Source organism: Leuresthes tenuis, unplaced genomic scaffold (genome assembly GCF_036924035.1).
Source record: "Leuresthes tenuis unplaced genomic scaffold, fLeuTen1.0.hap1 SCAF_16, whole genome shotgun sequence".
NCBI classification, from domain to species: Eukaryota; Metazoa; Chordata; class Actinopteri; order Atheriniformes; family Atherinopsidae; genus Leuresthes; species Leuresthes tenuis.
This window is the reverse complement of record NW_027325370.1, coordinates 3,742,386-3,757,986: the sequence shown is the minus strand read 5'-3', so window position 1 is coordinate 3,757,986 and position 15,601 is coordinate 3,742,386. Positions and strand designations below refer to the sequence as shown.

The window sequence follows — 15,601 nt, the reverse complement described above, 5'->3', positions numbered from 1 at the left end:
ATAGATTAAAAAATTGGCAACACAGGTGTCACCTTCAGAGCAGGATTATCTGAAGAGTGCCTGATCTAATAGCTGGTTGTATTCTCTTACCCTCTCTGGGACAAAGGCTCAATGACAGAAACGTAAAAGCAGACTCACTGACTGGTCAGAAGCCGCATGACGCTCCAGTCTCGGGGAAAGATGGTCAGTTTCATCAGGTTGCGAAACACACAGAATATCTTCAACAGGAACTCCTGCAGAGAATTATATTAACGTGTGCAGTCCAGGTTTGTAGCAAACAGCCCACAGCTAAGTCATTTCTGAGACTCCCACCTTGAGTTCCTCCTTGCTGTGGAAACTGTTGAGTAGATGGTGAAAGTGGATCTCTGTCATCTGTCGGAGCAAAGAAAGAAGGCAGGAAACATATTCCCCCTGCAAACAAAAAAAATGGACAAACATAAACGGAGAGAACTAAAATCGCTCATTTTCCTTCACATAGACGCTTTGATTGGAAAGTTACCGTAATCTCAGCGGTACACTGGGGACAGCGTTGTCCCCTGGACGTCTCCACAGAATGAGATTTGCTTATGATGGACAGCAGAGTCTGCAGCAGCACATCCAGGAGGCTCTCCACCATCATCTCCACCTCCTCTTGAACAGAGGACTCCTGAAAGGAAAGAGCAAGTGAAAATAGGGTGTTAGAACGCTACACCTGCAGTTCTGTGAGCCATCTGATAGAAATCCCCACTCTGTCAACTCTCAGAAAGCTAAAAGTCTTTATAGAGCCCTGTATAGAGCATATACCATGGAACTTGTCTTGATTATGGAAAAGATGCTGCTCAGGATCCCAGAACAAATAAGCAGCTCCCTCTGCTGGCGCAGATGCAGATGGATGTGATGCAGAACTACAGGCAGCAATATACTGCGGGACTCTTTGGAAAGAAATAGAAAGAGAAAAAAGGAAGGAACCAGGTGAGGATGACATCACTGTTCACTTTAGATCTACATGTCATGCAATGTAAAATAACTAAACCTGGTCTTGTTATCTATAGAGAAGGAAAACATTTCCAAAACCTTCACATTTGTCTTACCCGGGAAAAAGAAGAGGCGGCTCTCAACCGTGCGAGCTATGGATTGCAGTTTGACGACATCCATGGATTGACCGATGTCCACTGTGCTGGGCATGCTCCCCAGGGTACCCCTGACATACTCGGCTACCTCCTGAACAGTGAACATCTGCAGCAGCTCATCAAAGATATCTGGGAAGCTGTTTAACAGCGCAGCCTTAAGGAAGGATACAGAGAAGCACTTTGTAGTGAATGCACAGAATAAAAGTACTGTTTAAAAGAAGCTGCACACATGTAAAAGCATCAGAAACAGACCGACTAAAAATGATTAAATTATCCTTTTCCACAGAGATGAATAAATACACCAGTAGGAGCAGGAAAAAATGCTAACGCAGATCAAAGTTTATCTCTTTAAATAGCAATACATTTTTTTTTTCCATTTTAAGTCTTAAATGAGCAGCCGAAGCTAAACTTGTAAGTGCATATCGGATGTCAGACATTAAAAATGCATCATCCTGTTTGAGCAGGCTGATGGTTGCACTGCATCTGCTGCATCGTGGAACCAACACAGGGGGGTGCTGTGACTAACTGAAAAGGATGAGAGCTCAGAGATATGACCACAGAAAGTGGTCAGAGATATGACCATGCAGCTGATCACACCCCTAAACTGTCCAAGATCAAGCCAAGGAAGCAGTGATTTTAAAGAATTGGAGCATCAACAACAGAATATACAGAGTGAAAAAGTAGCAGCAAGGACACCAAAGACAAGTTAATGGGGAAAAAAACAATGATTGACCTGTGAATATTTGATAAAAGGGAAATAATGAAAATATAAAAAGTGATAGATTATAAATAATACAGCAGAACAGGTGATATTCAGTATTTTCTGAGCGATGGATGCTATGATGCATGAACTGTCTGACCTGCGTAAACACCAGATTCTCTGAGCTGCGGCTGTCCAGACTCAGAACAAAACGGATCGACTGGAAGAGCTCCTGGATGCTCGCTCTGAACTGCTCCTCCTCCATCCCACAGGTGGCTCTCGAGTAGAGGATACGAGATTGGACGATGAACTTGAACAGATACTCCAGTGCCTGAGGTGGTTGTTGGAAAGGAGCAGATGGACACATGCAATCAGCAAACCAACACATCACATAACTGAAGCAGAATTGAGCACCTAATCTGTTTAAGGTTAAAAATCAATACGTGAAAGAAATGCTTCCAATCAGGCAGAGTATCTTTTTCCATTATCTCATCTTAAAGGAAATGCAAAGACCACACAAAATGCTGAACTCCACACATCGATATCTGCAGAGCTTTTCGATAACTTCCTTTCATCAGTTTTTCTCTTTCCGAGTCCTCATATGGTGTCGAGTTACTCCTTATCAGCTCTGTTTCTGTTGGACTGTTTCCTCATGCCATGCTAATTACTCCCTGCTGAAGGAGCCAGGATGGAACCAGAAAGAAGTGAGCGTGATACTTTACCCTCATCGCTTCCTGTATGTGATCCTGTCGTACGACCTCAGCTGAACGGTCCATGTACCACTTCAGACATCGAATCAGCTCTCTGCAGGCAAATTGGTGGAAATTAAGAAAGTTGAAGGCATCTCATACAGTAATATGTTGCTGATAAGAATGGGTAGATGTTGTAATACTTGTATGCCAAAGCGCCAGCGAAGTGGTTTTGGATGTAGGAGTCAATGACAGGTCTGAAGTGGTAGAAACGGCTGTCCCTGAGCAGGTTAATGATGAAAACCTGAGCACACAAACGCTTGTGTTATACCTCTTTCTACTGTTTAAAGGTCACAACACTTCATTCCAGTGTGAATGAGCTCCTTTAATGTTCCTACCAGAGACTGGAAAACCAGCGGCCCATATTTATCAGTGTTGTCATCTAAAAGACAGAAGAGCGTATCCAGGACATCTCGCAGGAACTGAAAGGGATTCAAAGAACAAATCTCAGAACAGCCTTCACATGAAGGACCTCAAATGTAACAAAAATAGAATCAAGGGAAATGTGGATAGCCCACTCATCTAAATACAAATTAAAAAAGCCTATATGCATTGTGAATAACAACCTGGGGGAAATATCGTGCTGTAAACCACTTTCTAACTAAAATAATTCTTAGGTAACCACTATATAATGAGAATATACTAAAAAAAAGCAATCATTTTAATATAATATAAGATCTTTTATTGTTTTTGAAGATAAACATGGACGGATGGCTGGATTGCATAGATAATTAAATGTATTGTCCCAGTGATACCGACCTTCACTATCTCCTCTCCACTGATTTGACGCAGTCGACCGAGGATGTCCAACACCCTGTCTGGATGGGCCTTCCAGTTCAGCAGAGCCAGAAGGTCCACTGAAAACAGAATAAAGTCAAACTTGGCTGAATCAAACAGAGGCCCACAGAGAGGGGTGTTATGCAAGGAGTTAGGTTACCGTTTTGTGTGAGTTTGGTGGAGCAAAGTATGGTGGAGACCCAGAAGGTTTCTTTGGGGCTTCGCTGGAAGGGCAGGTTGGCCGGCAGGTTGGGGCAGCTGTTGAAGTCCTCTTTACAGCAGGGAAGGCTCAGGTATAGACCCTGGTTACTGAAGGTGGCATTTTCATCACACTAGAGCATGGACATAGGGATATTAAGAGTGTATGAGTCAAGGTTTGGATAAAGTAGATTAAGTAGATGTTTTCACATCTGTAACTGGTCTGGAAGAATAGAAACATCTGATCGTCTCTGTTCTCTGCAAAGGAACCAGACAGTTTCAGAGTGTCAAATCCAACAACAACAATATAATTATTAGTATGAGGACACAAAACTTAACACTTAAAGACACAGGTTTCTTTATCTATTTAATTATTTCGTATTGAATTAACTACAGACAGAAATCTTAGTCCTGAATTTGGCGTTACTTCATGTTAGAAGTCTTTGAGTGGCAACATCTATGTGGACATCTCTCATAAACATTTTCTGTTTGTGTTTTCCAGCTTAGACTCCAGGATCTGATGTTTCCCTTTACATGTGATCTGAGAAACCCGGATGCATCACCTGGAGTTGAAACCAGTGTCCTTTCCCATGTTTGTGTCTCTTTTTGCAGAGCATAGCTACCAGAATGGCGGAAGATTAAGAAAAGATTACAGTAAATCGCTTGCAGGCAATCTGAGCGAGGATATTTTTTGCATCAGTCACCCAGGGCTGCTCAGCTCATATTGTGGAGGGACAAACAAAACAAAACAGTCTGCCACATTTGGGATCACACGGAAATTTCCCAAAAGAAATCTATAAAGACCAACACCAAGTATAGTGCATTAAAGTGTGTGTGTGTGCAGCTCGTGTTAATTATCATCAAGTGTCTTTCAGACTTTGTGGGAGCATTGCAAGGAAGTGCAGCGCTGAGGTTGAAGTTGTTTAGATCGTCATTACTTTCACAGCTACTAATTCCCTGCTGGTGAGAAGCGTAAAGAACATCGATAAGCTGTGTGAGCTGTTCAGGGGACACTTGTGTACACTTTCCCATAATAAGCGTTGTAGCAGCAGCAATTATTCTTCCCCTTTTAATGAAAATAATTTGCATTAAAAAACAGAGAACTCCACATATTCATTGAACGTTTAACCGTGCCATACCTTGTACACATACAGCTCGTGGATCTCATCTGAAAGAGTGGTCCCATCCTCTCTCATAAGAGGAGTGAAGGCAAAGCCAAACAGTTTTTTCTCACCTTTGTCTTTAGCTGAAAGGAAGCACATCATAAGAGCGTCCATCATATCAGGATCTACACGCCACACATGCTTGGATAGCTGTGAGTGTGATGAAATTTGTCTGGATAGACTCGTGTGCTGAGGGTGTGACTGAGCTGCAGCGCTGACTCACTAGAGCAGTGTCTGAACTCAAAGCGTAGATGGGACCCTCTGAAGCGATCTATGGGAATAGGCAGCTTGACCATCTCACTCCAGCGAGGGCTGTTGTTGTGATACAGGACGAATGAGCGATACTCAGAGGTGTTTGGCTCCCCGCTGCCCAAACTGATGCAGTCCTAAAAACAAACAGGGTTTATAAGAAGGTTTCACTCATCCTCATCCTCCTCATTCAAATACTGATGATATGGCACTTGATTATTGATGTGTGCCATACTTTGAGCGTGTCCCCATCGGCGTAGAGCACATAGAGCGTGACTTCAATGTTCTTCTGGACGCTCTTGCCACCCCTCTCAAATTCTCCTCGCTCAATGGTCAGATACAGGTCATTGCGTATGTCACCTGGGATAATTAAACAGGGAGTAACTTTAAGTAAAGGGGGGAGCAGAAAAAGAAAAGTAATATCACAATAGTGAGCCTTTTACAGCTGCTTTAAAAATCGACCTGGTCTTAAAAGTGAAATGAACTGGGAAGTATGGAGGAAGGCAAACAAACATGTCTCCTGTCCTGGTGATGTTCATAAACTACGTCAGCCTCTGCTCCACCGATGAACTCCGAGTGGTCAACATATATTAAGCATCTTTGTGGGCTACACTGTGTGTCACTGTTCCTCTCAATTCAAAATGACCCTGCTGAGCTGAAACACACAGGAGCTCATGGCTGCCTCAGCACCTTCCGTGAGGTCAGTGTTTATGGAGTAAGTTTCAGTGGCAACAATGGAGGAAGATATTTTAGTTATTTATAAAATCAGATTATAGTTATTTATATCCGAGTGTTTTCCTTTGGGACAGATGACTCACAAAGAGTGTTATTGGGAGGTATTTCAGGCTAACTGGAGAGGAGCCAGAGTGGGGAGGAGAGGGTTATGGATTCTCAGTAGAAACAAAGCACTGCAATGTCAGCTGATGAAATATTTTGAAATAAACACACACCTCTCCCCTTCCCTGTCTTTGAGTCATCTTTGAGGACCTCTGCTCTCCATAAATTTGCAAAGCACCTGACCTACATGCTGATCTCATGCAGGGAAGAAGTAAAGAAAATGAGAGTCTTCAAAGTACCAGTCTCTCAGCCTCTATGACAGGTAAGAAAATACTATTTTATTCTGTAAAGAGCTTGGGTAAATGTACTTTACCAATCAATTTATGTGTAACTGTTTCCACCATTCCACTCGTCCCTCTCCTACATCTGCTGCTGTTATTTTTGATCTAATCCTCTCTTGTCTTATATCCTTCCTGTCCTGTCCCTCTCCTCCTTTATCTGCATTCTCATTACCATGATCTGGGACCTCTTTTCATTCCTCAAGCAATCTGACCTCTGGTCTCCATCTCCTCTCTGTACCCATAACCTCCCACTGCTCTTTGCCTCTTTACCTGGCAGGATGACATCTGGGAAACCCAGTTTTCGTGTGAGTGCCAAGGCCCTGTTGAACACAGCCTGGTTCTCCCGTCTGATCTGCTCCAGCTCACCCCGCAGCAGCTGCAGGGAAATGATGAGGCCTGGTGGCGATGGCAACAGGGTGATGTGCACATTTGAGTGTGTGCGAATGGGATGGGTGGATGGGACAAATAAGGAGGTGTAGGGTTGTGGATAGAAAGGAGATTTGACAGAAAGAAATACAACAGGGACAAACAAGATGGGAGATAGGAGAAGGGAGGGACAGAAGGGGTATTTAAAGGACATTAGTCAGAATGTGGGGGCAGAGAAGACCGACAGGAGAGTGAATAAAGAGAATTGTTATGTGGAATCGCACTAAAAAAACAAGGAAAAACATGAGTTCTGCGCATTTCTAGTGAGAAATTTTTGTCAGGCATGATTCATAATTAAACCCATGATATGTCCACAAAAAAGAGAAGCAGCTGTGAAAAATGATAGTTCAGACCTTAAGGAGCTGTTGCACCAGGCTGATTGACAGGAAACAATGGAAATTGTTATGAAATCCCTCAAGGAGGGCAATTCAACTTAAACTGTGGCAAAAGATGTTGGTTATTCCCAATCAGCTGGGGTCCAAATTTGGAGAAATTATGAAAAATAGGGAGAGTTTGGGGAGTAAAAGGGGGGATTACTGATTAAACCATGAAGACATCAGGCAGAATAGAAAATATACAACAACAGCAATGAAAAACTAATTGGTGGCAACAGTAGTCAATGTTAATGACCAAACTGTAAGAAAGCAGCTGAAAAAATGGGATTTACATCCACAAAATCAAATGTAAACTATCACAAACATCTATCACCTTAAAAGAGGAAATCAAGGGCTGACGAGAAGCAGCCGTGGACTGTGGATTATTGAATGAAAGGGATATTCAGTGATGAGTCACCGATCTGCATTGAGCAAGGAGACAATGTTGAAACTCTAGGTGATGTCAGATGAAGGACCGGGGGAGATCAAAAGGAAGTTTTGGTGATGCTGGGGATGTTTTTCAGTATAAAAATCCTCAACAACTGAGCTGAGTTGAGTCAAACCATCGAATGTTGTTCAGGTATCAACTCAATGACACAGCCAGCAAACAGTTTGTCAGAAAAATTGTTCCATAATAAGGCTCCATCCCGCAAGGCTGATCTATCACCTTTACAAGAAAGTTGGAATCTGATGGATGAAGAGTATTGTTTTTCATTTGTGAAGTCCTCAAACAATCAAGCTAACATTAAATCCAGAGGAGGTGCAACAACGTAGTAAATCAAATAGCACAGAAGTGATCCCATATTTTTTGCTAGGGGTTGCAGCACCCTGCTTTGTTAGCAATCTTACTCCAATTATCCATCCATTCTTCCATTTTCTATACCCACTTAATCCAATTCCAGTTATGATAAATAAATAAATAAATAAATAAATAAATAAATAAATAAATAAATAAATAAATAAATAAATAAATAAATAAATAAATAAATAAATAAATAAATAAATAAATAAATAAATAAATAGGAAATCATGCTTTGAAACTAGTCCCTTGAGAAAATCGAGGAAATAAAGTAAGACTTGGTGGACTTGTTCAAACCTCTTTTTGCCACCAGGCAGGGCGCCCCCTTCTGGTTATTAGAAAGAGTACAGTAATAAAGAATTTGTATGTTGGCTGGAAAATTGGACGCTACATCAATTTTTTTGGTGTTTTTTAATTGTTCAGGATAGGGATCGTTCCTGTTAATATGTTTAAACTGAATAGCTGTTTTCTTCCACTGTCTATTAAAATAGACGCAATAAAATTGCTCTGTTCTGCAGAGATGTTGACATCAATTTCAATGATAGATAGATAGATAGATAGATAGATAGATAGATAGATAGATAGATAGATAGATAGATAGATAGATAGATAGATAGATAGATAGATAGATAGATAGATAGATAGATAGATAGATAGATAGATAGATAGATAGATAGATAGATAGATAGATAGATAGATAGATAGATAGATAGATATAGCGCATCTCTTAAATTCTAGTTTATATCATAAAATAATAAAACATATTTACCATAGTTGGTGCTGGGGGCTGAGTACTTGGTGTTGGACTTGCGGATGATGTTCTCGTGTATCTGGTACCACTCGTTCTCATTGTTACATCTGGAGAGAAAGAGAGTTGGGTACAGCTGTTAACAACCCGCCCATTTGTGGGTCCAGATGGAGGGATCAGGATTGTGTGCACGGGGACCACATGAACAGCATGAGTCCCAGAGCCGATTTCCTCCTGGAGAAAAGGTAGCAGCAGGGGGAGTTGCTTTCAAGCAGCACATTAGCCCAAATGCACAACACACTAAGCAAACCCGACAGCCAGCTCTCTACCAGCCTTTTTCATTACTGTGGGCCCGAAGGCTCCTGGGAAAGGCATGAGGAAATGCACACACTGGAGCGTTATAGGAGCCGACAGTCTGAAAGCAGCTCAGCTCTGAATTACTGCTTGCTTTTTAAAAGGAAGAACTCTTCAGATCAGCAGAGAAATCAAACAAAAACAACAGCTTTTCACTGGAGAAATCTTTATTCATCTGAGCTGCATGGTTGTCCTATCAGCACGACACAGGACAAAATTCACACGAATACGTTCGTAGATGGCGCAAAGCGTATGTGTGACCTCTGACCCGGAGTGGAGGCTGAGAGGGTGAGAGCAGCAGCAAGGGGACATTTCAGCTGGTGACTGACAGAAAAATATGCTGAGCTTGGTGTTATTTTGCTTTGTCCTCTAACTTTGTCCAATTATCTTTGTGTCCCTCTCAGTGTCTTTGCCTCCCCCGCTCTCCTCCACTGTGTTGGCCAGACGACAGGAGTGGCTCTCTGTGGTGAAGTCTAACAGAAGAAGCCAGTTTCCCAACATGCCAAGTGCCCTGTCTTAGACCCAGGGTGAGCAGCTATTCATTTTCCAGAGGACACTTCATTATCATTCTGATCAAAACACACCAAGCATCAGCAGCGAAGCGCTAGGTTGTCATGCAGAACATTTTCAGCACATTCCTGTGTTACTGCATAATGAGAGAACGTAAGCACATTTTCATAAGAGACACCTAAACAAAGGACAGCGTCAGTGGAGACTCACGTGTAAACTTTAAGCACAAAGTCTTTCTCCTCCTTGAGGTCTGTGATGGTGTGGAAAACATCGCTCATGGCAAGTACAGCGCAGCCATAAGGCCGCCGGTACTGAACATGAGGCGGGCCTTTCTTCGAGTCGTTTAGCAGCATACGACCTGGGAGCAAAAAATAGAAAGTATGTGGTGAGGTCAAAGAGTGATGAATCATAATCAAGAACAACATGCTTTTAGGCATCTTACTCAAATTACCAGTTCTTATGACATGTGCAACAATGTACAAGTCTCTCTTCAAGTCTTTACTGCTCAGGTCCTACAGAGAAATGGGATGAAAAAAGAAAAGTGACAGTCAGGTCAAATGTCAGATTAATTACGGGCTAATTGGGAATACATCACAACGTGAAATATCTTACAGTGAAGAGAGCACAAAGACGATCAGCCTTCTCTGGGTTCTTTGGTCCTCCATTTTTGTTCAGTTTCACCATGAATTTCTCACTGCAAAAGAGGCCAGTTCACAGTTTCAGAGTGTCTGTCAATCACAGTCTGCTGGACCGAGATAGTGTGTAGACGGGTGCATGTGTGCTCACGCACGAGGTCTGCTCGGAAATTCGTCAGTGTACCTGATCTGTTTGGCCTCGCGAGTATCATACAGAGAAAAGAAGACATCTGCGTCTTCGCTGATGCTGTTGTAGGTAAAGCTCTTCAGATTGATGAAGAGATGGTGTGACACAGGAACACGGCATCCATCACCATGACGCTGTCTCGTGCTATCACCCTGGGGAAGAAGAAGAAAATTACCACTGACAAGTCAGGTTCAGGCTGCAAGTAAGGCCAATGCCTGCCATTCTTTCAAAGATTTTCATTTAGCAAAACTTTGTTGTAACAAGTAAATTATTCATTGCTGCTAGTTAGAGCAACATAAGCAAGTACGCCCAAACTACTGGATCAATAAATGACAGACTCTGGTATATGCACTGTTATTCAAGGGCTTCAAGGGGTTGTTGTCTTGTTTGATGTTTATGCATTTAGCAGACGCTTTTAATAAAAGCAACTTACACCGGTGGGTGGGTAGGGTGAGTCCTACCAGAGGTAGAACCTTTCATGCAGGGGATTTAAACCCAGGTCACCCGCATGAAAGGTGGCAATCTTAACACTGCTCTACCCAGTCCATAGTCTGTTAAAAGCTAAAGAGCTAAAGCTAAAGAAAGAAAGAACCCACCATAATTATTTAATCTTATCAGATAAGTTAGATTCTGTATTTTAGAGCTCGTGCAAAGGTTTAAAAAAACCTCTGTATCTCAGGGATTAACCGATTATCATGTTTTTTTCATGCGTACAAAAGCTAAAGTGTGCAAGCAAGACATTGAGACTTTATGAGGGTAATAAGTCAGACTTAAAGGTACTTGTGGGCAGATTTGTAGGCAGAGCCAGGCTAGCTGTTTGGCCTTGATGCAAAACGATGCTCGAGGTTTAAAAACTACAGCCCATAACTGGATACAAATGCAACACACTGATGCTCCCACATAAATGATATTCAATGGACAAACTGGTCACAGTGCCCGTTTGTGTGCACATATGTGTTCCCAGTGGGAATCGGTCCTCTCACTCTCAGCATTGGTGTGAGATTTTCATGGCGCATGAAAGCAACTCATGGATCACCAGGATTATAGACAACCGATAGTAAAGAGCTTAAAGTGCTACAGCGATGCCCTGAATTCGTGATACCTTTCTGTTAGAGTGTGTTTGGAAAAAAGATGAAAAGTAGGAGAGAAAGAAAGGTAGAGTGTGATGATTTCATGAAATGACAGTACCTGATTTGTGCTTTGCTGACCACAGTGTCTGCTGGATACGTGCTATAAAAAAAAAGAGTGTCAAAGAAATATGTCAGATTAGTCTATCCAGCCTTTACACATCCCACACAGCATTAAACTTATTTACATTATAGCAGCTTCAGACGCACACTGCCAGAGTGATGCCTCAGCTGATGCCTCATATCTGACAAAATTTCACCTACGTATGCTGCAGAGTGGCTACACTACTGTTCCTGCAGCACTGAGAGAGGCCCACATGAGGCAAAACGTGAGCATGTGGGAGGGAAGAGGACAAAGCCAGTATCTCAACACACACACATAGACACACACACACACTACTCTCTGCTCAGCAGCCTAAAAGAACTCCTCTACTCCCATACCTGAAGAGGAGCCAAGGCCTTGTGCCCTGCCAAAGACGAGCTCACTTTCATCGACAGAATCAGGAGGCACTTTGGCAAGGAACAGCTCCACTGTTGTTTCTGAACAGAGCATTTAGTGCGCAAACATTCTGCGTGTAAAGCTGAGAAACATGGCAATGGGATAATGTGAGGCTGCAGGGCAGTTGGAGAATGTTTTCATCAGCATATGGAGCTGCGGTTACTGATCAGAAAGGATCTCCCTGCTAGATAACAGCAGTTCAGCAGTCTCCAGCAGTATTACATTAGATTTCATAACATCTGTGCCGTAATAGTGCATTTCTAGATTTGCATCTGCTTCAATTTGTCTTCTTTCTCTGTCTTTCAGTTCCCATATCTCTGCAATCAAAACACATCCGAGCTATCATTTATTTATAGAAATATGGTTCTTGTCTGGCTCGTGGTTTAAAGCAAGCAAGACTAAGGTATGTAATTTATTAAAAAAAAAGAAGAAAAACCTGTAAAACATTTATATGTATGAACTTTCCCATAGCCTCACCTGGGACTGTCACTTTGCATTATGTCTGCATTGCTAGCGAACAGTCACAGTTGTGAGAATCACATGCATGCAAGAAAAGGGACACATTCAATATGGCGGTGAGATAAGCATAAAGAACTGGTCACACGAGGCAGCTCTGACAGCTGAATCGCGCTCTCTCTTGTGAGTCACCTTCTTATGGATGATTTGATAATCAGAACATTCACACATCCCTACACATCTTGCAACGCATTTCTATATGTAAAACCAGGCTGAGCAATGACAAAAAGGCACACAGTATGTACAAAAGCTCATAATGTGCTAGTCAGTGACTCATGGCTATAAATATAGTTCATACAAGCTGCAGGGAAATATTTAACTGCATGTCATTTAATAAGACAGTGTATGAGTTAAAACAGCATGAATGTTTGACAATCCCAGCCAACATACCAGTTTGTATAGCTCTGATATGCTGATCTGATCTGGATCCACCATTTCAAACTCTTTTCTGGGAACAAGGTCCATGCCCAGGTGCCTAATCAAGGAGGAATAAACAGAAAAGCAGAGAAGAAAAAAAGGACGATATGACCGTTAAATAAACTGTAAAGACAGTTGAAAACTTTATGAACAAGCTTTGATTCAAGTTCTGTACTATGCCTACTTTGTAGTGCTACTTATGAGAAAATAAATGACTTTTTTACTCAATTACATTTATCTGACAGCAGCCATTCAACTAAATCACAATAAAGAGAGGCTCACACGTATAATCTGCTCGCCCAACAGCAACAGTCCCTATTTACCACCAACCTTGATGGTCTCCAATAGATCCAAACAAAAATTAAAGACTTGCAAAAGTATTTTGGGGGTTTATGTGCTGCAGTGACTTCCTGGAGTTTCCACTGGTTGCCTAGCAACCGCTCAAAACCAAGAGACAGCAGATGCTTGTGTTACATACAAAAGACACGGCCAACATTAGATTTTGTAGGTGATCCCCCCCCCATTTATTTTGTATGAAAGAAAAAGCTGCCAGATAAATGTAATTGTTTTAAATATTATGGAATTATTATATAAAAAAACTTTCACTTGGTTTCATAATTGGTATTCTGGATTCGGTTTCTCAGAAACTTTGATAAAGAATAAAATATTATGTTCAATATATTCTCTTATATAATATTCAAACAGACAGTTCTGTTCTAATGACTGTAAAGTATTGATGATTATTTTATTGTAATAACATTTCTGGTAGGCCTTATTAGTAGAAAAGGCTAAATTGTTCTCATCTACTTAGCATGAGACGCCCACTGAGGAATCTGTGGAAATAAAGGCTGTACTGAATGGGTGCAAATCTATTGTATTTCATTGTATCATTGGCACATGGTGTTGTACAGCAGCTATGATCTCTTTAACAGCTCTCAGATCAGCATCTATTACAGATTATCGTGAACAAACTATACTGTCAAACTTTTCGGTTATCACAGTTTTTGCAGATCATTCAAGCACCAAAAACTGAGCAAATGAGCGATGTGAAAAAGGACCACTATAAACCGAGACCTATTTCAAACTACTGAGCTCCTCTGCAGCTCAACAGGAGCCCTAATATATTTATTTCTCTTATGGACGACTGCCACAGCTCAATTGGAGTTTGAAACTGGCAACAGTAAGAAAATGACTTTACAGTTCCTCCAGGGGGATTTTGCATCAATTGTAAGCAGCTTCAGACTCACTCATCTGCTAAATGACCATAAAATTACATCATAGCGATACCGCTGCACATCCTCTCATCCTGTGCTGTAGATCTGCTTGGTGCCAAAGAAGAATATTGTCTTCTTTAGTGGCCAACAATTAGAAACAAGTGTTTATTGCAGAGGATTCCTTTGATTTGCTTCTCTCGATGCCACACAATCCGCTCAGTACATTAATACTCACTCATTGCCCCAGTCAAGTCGTACAGTGATGTGCCGCTTGATCTCACGAGTCTGGTCCTGAGCGAGGTGGCCCTGAATCAGCTGCCGACGCAGGTCGATGAGCTCATTCATCACATGGCGCAGCTTATGGAAAAGGTCCACCTTGTGTTTCTATTGACAAAGCCAAAAAGAATCAGGGACATGTGATCTCCTTCAGCTAAAATATTTATATATCTGAATGCATGTACACCCATTAGTCACTACATTATAACCACAGACAGGTTAAGCAAATGAGATGGCTCACCCACATTCATGTTTTTACACATTCCACCTACCAAAGTGTAGATCAAAAACCTCAACCCCACCACCACCATTGGTAGAGTGCACACAGCCACAGCTAAAAACAGCTCAGAAATGGCTCAATGAACACAAAAAAGAACCCAAGTCATTGACCTTCAACCTTCCCAAACCTCAGTCTGAACAAGCATAAACAAGATGAAAACATAGAATAAAAGAAGCCCAGACAAACCCACAACCTGCACGACTCAAACAAGACGCCAGACTATATTCCGGCACCTGATACCACAGAATATCCCCAAGCGTCCTGTGCCTGTGCTCCGTTTTAATGCTGCGCACCATAAATCAAACTCAGATCATCTCTGGCAATAATAGAAATAAGACTTTATCGAGGTGGGTCTATTTTCCATTCAAGTCTAGACAACTCGTGCTTTGACACTGACCCTGACCCAACCTGTACAGGGAACAGACCGTTGTGCATTTCAACTGAAATTCTAAATTAGAAAAAAGTGATTAAATAAACAATCAAGAAGAGAAATGAGTTTTCCCTTAAAAGTCTGCTCTGACCTCATCACAGTAATGAATTTCATCACCGTTTCTCGTAGACCAAAGACAACACTTTTGATTCTGTTCCCCTTTAATGGCATGACAAGCTCACATTACCACCCAGGTTTGTTTACATAAACGCAAAGATTAAGTGCACCACAATGGCCATGTAAGTTTAATGAGGATAAACGCTGCATGTTCTCAAAGGCGGGTAGCAGCTGAAAACAAAGGTTTTTGTCAGAGCTGATGAGCCCTTTTGGACCTCTATTCTGCAGGGCTAATTACGTGCATTACAACAAATACACAGTTATGCTTAGGTCATTGCTCCCTGAAGTAATACCATGAAATCTAATTGGCAAAACTAAGGTGAAATGTGACAACATCTAGGCAATGTTACATTCTAGTAAAATAGATGCAACTGAGGCAACATAGCCCCTATCACACTGGGGGTGAGCACTAAAACCAGCACTGTTAAATCAAGGCTTCACATTAGTCAAGCTTCAGAGGTAGTTACATCATCACACCAATGCCTCGGGCTGCTTAGTTGCTCAGAGCATGAGCAGTCCTCAGTGAGGGGTTATGTAAAAACCCACTGCCAGCTCTGCAATATAGCCACTCAGCTTGAAACTGTAAACCCTACAAACCACTACAGCCTGCCTCCTCAACATTTTGCAGG

At 41.8% G+C, this 15,601-nt stretch overlaps 1 protein-coding gene across 5 annotated transcripts in view; it reads right to left on the bottom strand.

Annotated features, from left to right (window-relative positions):
* LOC140272112 (dedicator of cytokinesis protein 3-like) overlaps positions 1-15,601 on the bottom strand; it is a 47,299-nt gene that overhangs the window by 15,491 nt on the left and 16,207 nt on the right. For all 5 annotated transcript variants that reach the window (XM_072367454.1, XM_072367455.1, XM_072367456.1 and 2 more), the window contains 23 exons: positions 14,105-14,253; positions 12,629-12,713; positions 11,285-11,326; positions 10,094-10,248; positions 9,887-9,968; positions 9,726-9,786; positions 9,485-9,632; positions 8,432-8,520; positions 6,334-6,459; positions 5,181-5,305; positions 4,920-5,082; positions 4,673-4,779; positions 3,496-3,667; positions 3,318-3,415; positions 2,897-2,980; positions 2,702-2,802; positions 2,532-2,613; positions 1,970-2,140; positions 1,071-1,263; positions 784-911; positions 500-646; positions 313-411; positions 139-233 (listed from right to left, as the gene is read on the bottom strand). In XM_072367454.1, coding sequence (XP_072223555.1) covers positions 139-233; positions 313-411; positions 500-646; positions 784-911; positions 1,071-1,263; positions 1,970-2,140; positions 2,532-2,613; positions 2,702-2,802; positions 2,897-2,980; positions 3,318-3,415; positions 3,496-3,667; positions 4,673-4,779; positions 4,920-5,082; positions 5,181-5,305; positions 6,334-6,459; positions 8,432-8,520; positions 9,485-9,632; positions 9,726-9,786; positions 9,887-9,968; positions 10,094-10,248; positions 11,285-11,326; positions 12,629-12,713; positions 14,105-14,253 — 2,702 coding nt within the window. The remainder of the gene's footprint in view (positions 1-138; positions 234-312; positions 412-499; positions 647-783; positions 912-1,070; positions 1,264-1,969; positions 2,141-2,531; positions 2,614-2,701; positions 2,803-2,896; positions 2,981-3,317; positions 3,416-3,495; positions 3,668-4,672; positions 4,780-4,919; positions 5,083-5,180; positions 5,306-6,333; positions 6,460-8,431; positions 8,521-9,484; positions 9,633-9,725; positions 9,787-9,886; positions 9,969-10,093; positions 10,249-11,284; positions 11,327-12,628; positions 12,714-14,104; positions 14,254-15,601) is intronic.